Raw genomic sequence first — 13,594 nt, forward strand, 5'->3', positions numbered from 1 at the left:
AATGCAACGAAGAGGCGCCGGCAAGTGATTTGTATCGCATGGGTGGTGAACCGGCGCAACTGAAAAGTGGTATTTTTTATGTGAAGACGAGCACGAATTCGCCTTTTGCGTTGGGTTCCAATTGGAAAGACGGAGAATGACCGGACCGGGTGACAAGTGGGAGAAATAGTGGTAATCTTGATATGTGAGATCAGTAGTCACAGCATTATAAACTGTGATATTTTAAGTAGTTTAATTTATTTTATATTGCATTTTGCCAAAAACAACGAATTCATCAAATCGTGCATGTAGTCATTTATAAAAGTAGTACTTAGTACTTTAAGAACAAATCGAATTATTTTTGTAAAATAAAATGTTTATTTTGTGAAAAAGAAGTCTTATGCTTGTTTGGTGGTGTAACCGCCGAGCTTTATTTGATTTCAAAAGGCTCGAGGAAGTCCTTCCTAGCTCCTTCCTTCGTGGTTACATTTGCTTTACATGAGCTTTGATTGAGGTTATATTTATATGTGAACATACTTTTATGTCATTCTGTTAAACTACTATAAATAAAAATAAAAACAACTCACAAACAAATACGTAGTAATTATATTGCTTAAAATTGATTCAAACAGTAGATGTATGTATGTATCCTAACATAGTGGTTTTAATTGCTCTTAGATCTCTGATTGGTTAAATTTAGCACCGCTTTCAACCAATCCCCAGTTATCACCGATCTTAAATGCAGCCTAGAAGTAGACAATGTATCATAACTTAGTTTTGCTACCCATTTTCCATCACAGGGTGCACAATCAGAGCAAATATATTGATGCATGTCAATGTTTTTTTTTTAATTCGTTAAATTTTCGTAATTCCTTTTAGGGTTTAAAAGCCAACTATGGCATAGAAAAACGCTCGTTTACGGATGCCAGGTTGGGCTGGCAAGTCGGGCGACCCATTAATTCCACGTTTCAGTGCTAAAAACGATATTTTTGTTGCAGTAAAGGAACATAATTTTTCGTTGGTTGAGTTTCCTCTATTAACTTAAGACTTACAGCACACAAATTGGTTGTGTACCATTTTGATACAGGAGCATTCTTTGAAAAAAGATAGATTTTCAGGCAATTACTTTTCCGGACGAATTTATTAGCGGAAATTTTTTTTAAGTTGGCTGCTCTAGCAGCTACATATACATATATGTTACCAGACAGTTAGCTATAAAGGTGATGTTCGGGCGAAATTAGAAGCCATCTCATTGGTGCATTTTTACAGGTCTGCAGCTTCATTCACAGCATAAACAAACTGGCACAGCATAATTTAGAACTGGCCGCGAATTTCCTTGCTTGCTGCCAATAACGTTTCCATGTATTTGCCCACAAGTTCTGCCGGTTAGCGAATTGAGGATCTTATTGAGGCTCTACGCTTTATTAGAAATTGTGAGAAAGATCAGGGACGTAGACTTTTACTTTCAAGCACAAGCTGAGATCAGTGAAAGCAGTAAAGCCTTATATGTATCGCTGGCCCTCTGCAATAACGACACAATTCAAAATTCAAAACATAAAAACTCTTGCTACTGTTAAGTGGCTTAAGTCTCTAATCCTTGTCTAAGCCATGTCTAATCCTTACTACCTACTGTAGTACCAATGTTAGTAGTAAGGATTGTACATGGATTAGGCAAGGATTAGAAACATGAGTCACTTTACAATATTAAGGGATTTACTTTTTAAATTTTTTTCGTTATTGCAGAGGACCATCGATATGTAAATTATTTAGGTTAAAAGGAAACAAATCTCTGACAACCCAGTTTAAATATTTCAGTACTCAAATTGGCATCATCGAGATCCATGCGGAAGCAAACATTTGTAAATATGTATGTAAGTGGGTATGTTCTAAGCCATATGTAAATTCACGCCTAGCCCTGCAGAAAAAAATTATGAATTGATAAAAAATAACCCACTTGCAGTTAGCTTTTTTTGCGGGTTTTCTATAAAATATATAACTTGTAGTTAACTAAATACAAAAAGCTAACTTGAAACTAGTTGACAAGTAATGCAGGAGTAATGAAGGAGGTGGATTTCTTTAAACGCATTTCTCTTAAAATATCCTGCACTTCGCAAATACTTTTTTCTAAATGAGGACATATAAAAGGGAGTTCGAAATTTCTTATTATCATTTTGAAGTTATGTCTGACGGAGTTCGAATATGGGACCACCTACATCAGAATATGAAATCTGATGAAATCAATAAAATAAAAAAATTAAAAAAAAAAACAAAAAAAATATTAAAAAAGATATTTTGTTTTTCCTATTGATATTTTATGCCCAAAAGTAGTTCGTTACAAGTTAGTTACATCAAATGCAGAGGTAACCACCCTTAACTTCATCTAATGCAGAAGTAACCACCCTTGACAATTTCGCGGCCATCGCCATAGAAATATAGTTAGCTTTCGTCAAAGAAAATATACAGATAATAAGTGACTTATAGCTCCTTCCTAATCAACTTAAAGTTAGCTTATAGTTAGATACATTTCCTGCAGGGTACATACATACATATGTAAATTCGCACTTAAGATTCTGTTAACTGTTCATGCAAAGCGATATTAACAGGGAATTAGCAACAGATTATTTATGATGCTAAGCTTTGCGAAAAGCCGGGTATTTACAAACACACACTTAATGGCTTGACACCTACATACATATGTATGTATGTATGTATGTACGAAAGTGCTCAAATCTTGAGTCACAGCATATGTATGTGCGCATAAGTACATATAAGTAAAAAAGGTTTTACATCAAAGTTGAGCTTTTTTCAGCAGTCATTACCCACCATGCAAAACATGAAAAATAGGCAACAATCGTCAATGGCAACAAATTGGCGACTCACCGATTTATTGCTGTGGTGACAAATCGGCAACACCACTTCGTTCATGTCAATTTTGAATAAAAAAAGTTCTCAAAAATTCGGAAACTTATGAATATGGCGTCAATAGCATTGGCCAAAAGCATTTAAATTATGTCCAAGGACAAGATTGAAAAAATAGGAAGTCTCACAGCGAGAAAATTAATTAATTCCGATTGTAAGTTGCAATCTGGTATACAAAAAAATAAATGAAGTATTAAGAAGAATAAAATTATTCCAAATATCGCCTAAAGCGATAAGAAAAGGACTCATTCAGGTAATAAGAAAACGACTCACCCAGGCGAGTTGCCTTCGGCGGACGTTTTAGAGCGACCGGTAATAGGAAATCGATTCGATGGCAATATTACCGGCAATAAATTTGTTTCCGAGGGCGACACGTTTTCTTATTGCCGGCAACACAAATTGTTTGGTGGGTATGTACATATGTATTTACATACATATTTAAGAAGGCAATAATTTTCAACGCTTTTGAATGGCAGCAAGGGATGTCGGTTTATTGAGGGAGAACCCAGTCCATTGTCCATTAGACAAATGTGAGTAGTTTGCTGAATTAATGAGATTTAACAGAAATAAGGCCGCTAGGGTCGATGTAATACCGACTGAGCTTTTCAAAACTGGTTGCGAAGATCTTCGATAAGCTCGAGCTTATGTCTAGTATACAAGTTTGTTAGCTTAACTTGATTTGAGCAATACATGCCTAAAATTTTAAATCGTAGAGTTCTTTGCCAAATCCACAAGAACGGAGATTCTACTGTTTGCCCCAGTTACAGAGGAGTAGCACATAAGATACTATCAACGATACTGTGTTGAGGCTGAAGCCTTGCATCAGTGTGTTGGCCAGCTTTCTACAGTGCAGCAACAAATCGATAAGCACCCTTTTTCTGTCAACTTCAAAGCCGCTTGTGACAACACGAAAAGCTTCGAGAGAACTTTTCTCATGATCACAATATCAATTGATAAAGGAAAATAGCGGAGCTTCACACACACACATTGCCATATGGGTGTCAAATATTGTAGCATATAATTTACCTTATCAATTGATTTCAATCAACTTTTTAAGCAGGTGGTAACCCCCTCCAAAAAATGTTTTGGAAACTAAACCTTAATTTAATATCAAAATTGCAATATTTCATTTATTCTATCGATTTAATTAATGAAAAAAAATCCAAAGCGCTGGCTTTTTAAAATTTATCCCATACGGAGTTCACAGCAAGCAATTTAATCGAGTTTTTGCCTGTCGAAAAAGCAAGAACTTATATACCATTCGCCATAGTTTATCACGATAAAAAAAAAAGTATTTCTTCGAAAATTCTCCACAAATAAACGGTTTTGTATAAATGTTAGAATCTTTGGATAGCGCATTAGTTAAGTTATCAGCACCACTCCCATTTGGTACACTATTCAAGCTTGAGCGCGCATATTTTATGATGTTCACTTCAATTGAAAATTTCTCATTTTCCGCTTCAATGAATCAGCGCATTTATAACTACGAGACTTATCGCCTCGAAAGCACACCCATCACTTTGATGGAGGCTCACACACATACATACTTATGTATGTACATTCATTGGGCGCTTCAAGAAATCAATGAACCTTAATCTTTATTTGCATACATTTTATTTGTTTTCTGGAAGTACACAAACATTATTCATATGTACATTTCTTATCATAGTATTCATATGTACATAGCACAAGTTCTTTAATTCAGCCATAATTTTCCAGTGGGTGTGTCAACAAAAAAAAAAAAGCATCCATCAATGCGAGTACTCTATATGAAAACGCTTCATTACTCCAGTTCATAAATGCTATTGTTGCAAATAGTTTGCTCGCATCGCACAAAACGTCTTCGGATTTAATTGAGTGAGCAGTGATGAGCGAGTGACTTCTTTCAGTAGATGTATTGTCGAATTGTCATCTGGAATAAATTCATTGTGTTTAATTAAGCTTTCGTGTCAAAGGTAATAAGCATATTTATTGAATAGGGTGGTTCAAAAATGCATGTGAAAAGTAAAGTCGGAATTTTTATGCTTTCACGCCCTAGGATTCTAAAAAAAAAAATTACCGCAATTTTTTGATTTTAAAAACAAAAAATATTTAGAGGTCGCTCAAAATTTTCCATGTATTTGATATGGAAAAAAACACTTTTCATAGAAATGGTGTAGAATTCTTGAAAATTTATAATTTTCGTACGTCCGCCAAAACCCCCAGAAAATCCCAGAGAATGCAATGAGGTATATTCTACGAAAACCTCTTATTCCCGTATAAAATGTATGGAAAGCTTTGAGCGCTTTGGGCGACGTTTAAATGTTTTTTGATTTCAAAATAAAGGCATATTTTTGTTCGATATAGAACAATCCTAGGGGTGAGAGCATTAAGATTCCGAATTTACTTATTTTGTACCACCCTTATGTACAATCATCTGTGGGTATATTTATACACACAGAAACAATTTTGTATGCTTTTTGTTACCTTTTTAATGCGCGGAATATAAAGCAAAAACACTGAACTGAAAAAATCGCATATATGTACATATGTATATACTTGCATACAAGTGAATGTAACTTTTAAATGCACACCAAGGAATGTTTGACTAAATGAAATATATTAAAATTCATTAAGTGTTAAATAATTGAAAGAACTATGTGGATTGAAAAATGCAAAAATTCTTAAAGCTTTCAATAAGTGCAATTTTTTCTATATTAACGATATATATGTACATACATATGCACTAGAGTCAAATTGGGAAAATCTTACGATTGCGAGGATATTTAACAATGCTTTGAGTAAAAAGCCAACGACTCTGAAAATGGCTCCAGTTTTTGGAGTGACATGGATATTGAAACGAGAAGTAGACAGTGGAGCGATCGTACAAGAAAATTAGCGATTTATGAACTATATACCCTGAGAAGAAGACCTTACACAAAATTAGGAAGCAAAAAAGCCAAGAATTGCAAATATTTTAAAGTCCTCGATATTCCGTTTTCATGATTTGAGAATATGTGATGTGTGTTGGGCATGCGCTTTGGTCACTTTGGTCGTTGTATGTCACGCTTCTTAAAACCTCACCGGAATCCTTATGAGACACTGAGCATCCTATGAGAGAACTCCTAGCCAGTGCTACCCGTCTAACCGTACTTAACCTACAAAAATCCTCGATCAACTCGTAGCCTTTGAGTTTTTCAGAAACATAAGCGCTATGATTTCACTCAAAACAATCAAATATAATGCCTGTTATCGGCCTTTTCCAAAATTTTTTAAAATTTTAAATTTTATAAAAACCAAAGCAAATATTTAAATATAATTTTGGACCTGGCAGTCCTTGAAAAATCCGCAAAGCTCCGATATGGTCCGAAGAAAAAATACAGTAAAATCTCAAAACTACTTTGAAAGATCCGGAAAAAGCTACGACCTGTTCCGAATACTTCCGAAAAATAACGAAAAAGTACAGTGTACAGAAAGTTTCCGAAAAACTCCGATAAGTTCCTCAAAAATTCCGAAAAGTAAATCGAAAGAATTTATGAAATGTGAGTTTTTTGACTTTCACTCCTGGATTAATGTTTTTTTAGGCATTCCTAAAGAGGGCACTTAAAATTTCCAAGCAATTTTTTTACCTGAAAATTTTAGAGCTTTCCCCAAAAATATCTATTGACAATACACAATACCGAAATATTACGAAAATTACAATGCAACAAATTCCGAAAAGTTCCAAAAAAATCTGAAAAAATATACACACAGAAATTAAGTTATGGTCTTAAAAAAATTTTATTTTTAACTGTTTACCTTAAAAGTGGCGTTTTAAACGTAGTCTTGGACTCAAACTTTATATGTGGACAAGAAAAGTATCAAAGACATCCCGGGAAGTCTCAAAAGTTTCCAAATAAAGCAAAAAATTTCTAAAAGTCCCAAAAGAATCCCAAAGATAGCTCAAAATATTCCTAAAAATTTCAAAAAAAAAATGCAAAAAAAATAAAACCCGAAAAACAAAGGAAAAATTGTAAAAATATTCCGGCATGTAAAACAAGAACAAATTCATTCTTGCTTTATAAAATTTGGAGTTCTTTTATTTCATCTCCGGTTTAAGCGTTGTATTATTTGGGGTATGAAAGGCAAAATAAAATTTACAATTTTTTAATTGAGATTTTCCGAAAGAATTTTCAAAATTCCTGAAATAATACGGAAAATTAACCTTCCAAAAAATGTCCATAAAATCTTGAAAGGTCGCGAAACACTCTAAAAACGTTCCGAAATATTTTGAAAAATAAAGCATTAAGTATCCCAAAAAAATCCATAAGAATTCCGAAAAAATCCTTAAGTGGAAAACAGCAACAAATTCAGCTTTTCATTTCTGTTGTGAAAGGTAAAGCTAAAATTTAAATGCACTGAAAGTCCCAAAGAATTTCGAAACATACCGAAAGAATCCAAGAAGTCCGAAAAAAATTTGTAAAAGTATTAAAGATATCCCATAAAATTATTAAAGATACCGAAAAATCCCGAATGGTACCGAAAAATTTCGAAAATTTTCAATGTCTGGAAAGCAAAACCCAAATGATTTTTCTGCGCAAAACTGTGTGGTTTTAATTTTGGCCTTAAGAAATATTATCGTTATTTCTTCTTAAAAATATGAAAAATAGTCAAGTTATTTTTTAAAACTTCGTGAGAAAAGATTCGATTGGAATTTTCGCAAAATCGGTACGGTAATTTTTATTGCTATTGTCTTCTTGATCTCAAAATAAAAACAAAATCCATTTCCCTATTGCATCCTTCAGTTACTCCACTATAAATACTGAACTTCGTTAATTTATCGCAGGAGTGAACAAAATATGATTCACACTAAATTGTTAAGTAATTTATTTGAACAACAGGTTCAACATTTGCTATTAATGAATGAGTGAGGATCATTGCTTATCTTTTTTATCTAGACAAATAAATAGTAAAAAATAATGCGTAGCATATCGTAAAAATTAGTGATTAATAAAACTAACATTTGTAAAGTTAAGGCTATCAATAAATGAGCCGGCAGAACAAAGCGTTGAAGGCAGCTTACAATCCCACATACAAACATTTTATTTACTATTTGTTTACATTGTTTTTTTTTTTAATATGTATGTATGTATGTATGTGCATAGGAATATTTTTATATTTACACACAAATACAACTATGTGTGTACTAATTTTTCCAATTCTTTAAGACCTTTATTTAATATATCATTACAACCGCTGTGGCCGCGCGAAAAGCTGCCGCATAGGCATACAATTTTATCAAAATTTTGTAGTATTTATGATAATAAGTGCTACATATTATTACTCACATCAAAACGTATCAAAGACCTCCTGCCTGACACGTACGCATTAAAAATAAATAACAACAAAATCATAACTACTCGCAAGCAAGGCACTTTTTATCAGTTGCTATTTTTTATTTTGTAAAATTTCTGTAATCATTTATTAAGCGCAAAATTTCATTTACATTTACCATTCTTCAATCAGACTTGTGCAAGACGGTACAATGTACTTCGGCGAGTTCGAAAAGGATTGCCTTGAGGCACACAATCAGTATCGCGCCCGCCACCACAGTCCACCATTGATACTGGATATTGGACTCTGCAAATATGCACATGAATGGGCACAGGTCAGTGTATAAACTTGGAAATTTATTTAAATTTTTTTTTTTAACGAGATATTTACTAAAATCCTTTTTTTTTTGATATGTGCACAGCATTTGGCCAGCAGAAATACGCTGCAGCATCGCTCGAATAATAATTACGGCGAAAATATATTTATGTCAATGGGTCGCACAAATATCAGCGGTAGAGATGCTGTGAGAAGTTGGTACGATGAGGTGCAAGATTATAATTTTCAAGGCGGTGGTTTCAGTCAAGGCACAGGACACTTTACACAAGTCGTTTGGCGAGACAGCAAACGTTTGGGTGTTGGCATGGCAAAAAGGTTTGTAGCAGTACCTATTTTTTATTTTTTTTTTGAAAGAATGAATTTTCATTACCACTATTTATTACAGGGGCAATAGTATTTACGTGGTTGCCAACTATGATCCACCGGGCAACTTTAGGGGCGAATATGCAAAGAACGTTTTACCGGCCGTTTGTTAGAAATGAGAGATCTTCTTCTATAATTGTACTTTTAAGTAAAAATTAATATATTTACTAAGTAGGCAGTTTCACAAAATCCATATTAGGTTATATATTATTTTAGATAGAAGTCAGATAATAAAACTGTAGAAAAGAATGGACATTGAAAATTTCTTTAAAAGAATGACCGAAGGTTACGCTGTCTTTTTGAACTCACTTATCTATAACTATATACATATAATGAAATTGTAACAGGCCTGTACACCGTGCGACAAAAACAAAAAAAAAAAACACACATGACGCAATCAATATACTCACGAAACTGTGGGCCAAATGTAGTAAAAAATCGCTTTTAGTTTTTGTCTCGTACGTCAGGATTATTTTAAAGGACTGTGTAGTTTCAAAGATATGATTTATTTCAAAAATTTAAAAAAAAATTAATTTCAATGTAGAAAAACAGTATGGGTACTAAATGAAAAAGAAAATTTTTTAGAATAAAAAAAAATTAAAATTTGTTGGTTCACAAGGACGAATAGGTATTGAAAATGTCCTTTTAATTAGTTTTATTTTTTTAAGCGAATATAGTTAGTAGAACGAAATTTGAGGATGTGGTCTAGTGCATATTAGTCCTTAACATATAATTTTTTTTGAAAATAATTATTGTAAAATTTCAAGGATATTCAATGATAAAATGTTAAAAGAACATTTTCAAAACCTAATCATCCTTATGCACCGAACAAATTTAATCGGCCTTAATTCTACAGAATTCTCCCTTTCATTTGGTACCCTTACTTTTTTTCGAAAATGCACTGAATTTTTTTTAATAATTTTTCTAAGTAGTTATATTTTTCAAATTTCAAGGTCCTTTAAAAAAATCATGACGTCAGAGAGAAAAGCTAAAAACGCAGTTTTACTATATTTGTCCCATTGTTTCGAGAATTGTTTGTGTGTAAAATGTACCGTCGTTCGGTTTAGTATTTGAATTTAAGAGGAACATATTTGTGGTGTAATGGTAAGCAGCGCGCGCTACATTCCGCAGGGCCTGAGTTCAAGCCCAGTTCAAACCAACATCAAAAAATAAAAACAAAAAATTTTGTTTTTTCTAATAGGGGCCGCACCTCGGCTGGCAAGGGGAAAACTCCGAAGGAATTTCTGCCACGAAAAAATTTCTAAAAATTCAACGGTAATATTAAACCACTAAAATTAAAAGGGCTCAAAAGGTTTCTACCAATTCTGCGAAAAAAGTTGAAATTTTGATGAAAATTTATTGAATTTTTTGTAGTCTTTTAAAAAGTTTTTAACTTTGCTTTATATGAGTTTCGTTAGAGAATAAACTGTATTTAAATAAAAAAAAATCCTAAAAATAAATAAAGAAACATGAGTGGCAAACAATATCACTTTGAAATGGCGGTGCTATTGTATTGGCTAAAACTGTACGTATATGTAAGCTCCAACGTATTATTATTATTATTATTATTATTATTTTTATTAATGTTAACTATGATCTATTAAAATCCACTAACTTTATACAATATAAAGCCATCATATTGGACCACTTATTTTAAATTTGTGTAACCTGCTTTCATCTTCGTAATCACCTACATACAAAAAAAAAATCCTAAACACTACAAAAAACCCCCATCGAAATTTCTTTTTTTCTTTATATGTCGCAAGTTCGAGGATGTCTGCTTTCAATGGGCACCGAGCATATAGCCTTGAAAAAGGTGACAGTATGCGAAGATTTAAAAAAATCACCTTCTTATTAAAATAAATAAATGGTTTTCTCTGCAGATCCGGCTTATAAAAACTTTGGTGATTAGGTAATGCATTAATAACCGCTTCACATTTTATCTGCTCGCTCATTTCGCACTTTAATCAATGGCGAAATTGCAATTAAGTTACTTTAAATTTAACCTAATTTTGGGTGTTAATCTAAGCACTACTAATTTATTTGAGTAAATTTTCGAATTCGTTAAAACTTACACAGAGCTTTTAATTACCAATGCTATTTTGTGGTTTCAATGCACTCCCTTAGCGCTATCCACCCACAAGTCGTATATATAGTATATAACTAAATTCTCATTGCGTTCTTATCGAACTATGGCTCTCAATTACAGCTCGTGTGCCAATTATAATGCAAATGGGTCTCCTAAGTACAGCAGTGCTGAGTGCTGATGGATGGATGTTGATGTTGTTACTATTATTATTCCTGTTACTGCTGTTACAGATGGTAATGCTGATGATAATGGTGATGTTGGTGGCATTAGTTTAGATTTCATGACATAATTTTTTTTTTGCCGATATTCATTTGCTGTTGACGTTGTGTACTGTGAGATTGTATGAAAATACATCAATAGAAATTTGGTGTGTGTTTGACGCGTATACAAACGATTTAGGCTTGCGTATTTCTGAGGTGATAACAACAAAAGCTCTTATTAGGCGCCGCGAAGTAAGCGGGCATTGGCTAGTTTGCAATAAAAACTGAATGTTTATTTATACATACCTACATACATATGTACATATATATTGACATAAGTGTGTCAACACGGTCATTGCTTGCTATCAAATCAGCATTTTCATCAAAAATGGCAATGGCATCAACGTCCATCAGCCAGCGGCCAGCCCTTCCCCCCAAAAAATGGCAGTACAATGCCAACCCTTCTGCTACTCTCGAGTGCTACTGCCTAGCGACTTCTCTTCTAATGGCAGTAGGGATACGCATTTTATGACCAAATAAACTATGTTAATGGCAATTTGGGTGAAAGCAACACAAAATACTGCAACACACACACACACACGCATAAAGTTCAGTGCCAACCAGCTTAAGCTTTTTGCTGTCTGTGTCGCTTACGCCCTCTTGCCGCTGCCAGCCTTCATCGAAAAATCAGTCTTGCTAGTCGTTTGTCTGTTCATCGAGCTTCTCTCGTCCTGCCATTCTTGTATGTAAGTAACAAATATTTATTGCCATTTTGGGATTAGTTTTTGGGGTTTAATTGCGCTACCGGAATACCAGGCAACTTACATACATACATACACACTCCTAATGCGAAAACCACATTAGATGTAAGTACATGTGTATGTATGTAGGTTTGTAGCTGTATTCGTATTAACTGTTTATTTTCTCTTGTTACTACTGCCTTTACTTGTTGGCAACTTTAGTCTGTTATTGCATTTACCTACGCCTGCGCGTGCGTTCGTCTCTCCTTGCGCATTTGCCTGCGGCTGTGATTTCTTTGGACTTTGATTGTTTTGCCAAAGTAATTTAAACTTGTGTGCAATAAAAATAGTTGTAAAATTTTCGTTACTCAATGTCATACACGCCTGCATATTAATTTCTGTGAGGAAATGCTCTGCAGCGAAATTGGAGCAAGTGCCTGATAATTGTAGCACTCAGTTGTTTTCAAACTAGTTTGGCCTTGACCAGTTTTTGACCCATTGAAAGGAGATGATATTTGCATTAAAGATGCATAATACTGGCGAGGCTTAGCGTTGTCTTTAGTTATTTCAAAAACTTTTCCAAGAAATCGCTATTTAATAAAATCAAAAAAGTTTCTGGGGAAAAATCCGCCAAATGTACCAGGAAAAAAATGTTAGTCAACATTTTGTTCAAACTCCACCACGTTGTTGCTGTAGTTACTTGTAACCAACGAAGAAAATAATTTTGCTTCTACCGCGGTGTTTTGGCGAGCTATACGAGTTTAAACATGGAAATATCAGCATTTTTTCTTTAAGCCAGTTTCACCAGTCATTTAAATGGAAAATAATTTTTTATTTTCTGTAAATTTCCACCATATAAAATTCAGAAAATTAAGATCATTTTTCACTTAAATTGCTGTCGTGAAATTGGCAAGTTTTAGAGAATGAAAAATTGCTGAACTATTAGAAATTTTCGGTGTTTTTTAATGGAAACTATAATTTTTGCAAAAAAAATGCAACCAAAAAATTTTTGTTTTTTTAAAAAGATGTGCCTTTTTTGCAAATGGCTTATTTAAATTTTTGTGCACAAGGATATATATATTTATTTAAAAAAAAACTCTATGGTCACGGCTGACATACACAAGACAACATCCTCGAATTTCGTTCTTTTAACATTATAAGGTTAAAAAACGAATTAGAATGTCATTTTCAATCGCTGTTCATCCTTGTGAACCAAAATTTGTATTCTTTAATTTTTAAAATTTTTCCTTTCATTTGCTACGTTCTTACATAGTACAGATGCATATTGTAATTTTATGTAAATATATTGCACTGAATTTTTAAAATGATTTTTTGAATTAATCATATCTCTTAAATTTCAAAGTCTTTTGAGAAATCCTGACGTCAGTTCTACCTTTTGTCTACCTTAATAGTTTTCGTCCGTTTCTAAAAATGGTTCATTCCCTTATCTTTATTAGAAATGTATGCTGTATTACGGACTATTTATTGTTTTCCTAATTATGCCAATATATTATTATTAATACTTGAAAACTTTTTGTAAACAGCCATACCCATCCGGTGGATAAAACATCTCCCGAAACACCCGTCATATGTAAGTACACAGTTGTGCTTATGTTGTCGAAGAGAGCGTATGAGTAACCAAAACATTTTCTTACTGAAAATATCCCACGCGTGTC

General features: G+C 33.3%; 1 protein-coding gene across 1 annotated transcript; it reads left to right on the top strand.

Moving 5' to 3' along the window:
• The first annotated feature begins 4,643 nt into the window (after positions 1–4,643).
• On the top strand, positions 4,644–9,263 carry LOC108378802 (Golgi-associated plant pathogenesis-related protein 1-like). The gene is made up of 4 exons (XM_017635109.1): positions 4,644–4,755; positions 8,383–8,524; positions 8,612–8,841; positions 8,912–9,263. Exons 2-4 carry the CDS (start codon positions 8,402–8,404, stop codon positions 9,000–9,002), a joined length of 444 nt encoding a protein of 147 aa, XP_017490598.1. The 5' UTR covers positions 4,644–4,755; positions 8,383–8,401; the 3' UTR covers positions 9,003–9,263.
• The last annotated feature ends 4,331 nt before the right edge of the window (positions 9,264–13,594 follow it).

Source organism: Rhagoletis zephyria, unplaced genomic scaffold, assembly GCF_001687245.7.
Source record: "Rhagoletis zephyria isolate East Lansing unplaced genomic scaffold, Rhagoletis_zephyria_1.1 Rzeph_scaffold_14975, whole genome shotgun sequence".
Taxonomy (NCBI): Eukaryota; Metazoa; Arthropoda; class Insecta; order Diptera; family Tephritidae; genus Rhagoletis; species Rhagoletis zephyria.

What these genes read in the sequence shown, in the direction of transcription:
- LOC108378802 (XM_017635109.1), top strand. Translation starts at nt 8,402, where the DNA reads ATGTACTTCGGCGAGTTCGAAAAGGATTGCCTTGAGGCACACAATCAG. An exon ending in ATGCACATGAATGGGCACAG is followed by an intron (nt 8,525 to 8,611) that starts GTCAGTGTATAA and finishes ATATGTGCACAG; the next exon opens with CATTTGGCCAGCAGAAATAC. An exon ending in GGTGTTGGCATGGCAAAAAG is followed by an intron (nt 8,842 to 8,911) that starts GTTTGTAGCAGT and finishes TATTTATTACAG; the next exon opens with GGGCAATAGTATTTACGTGG.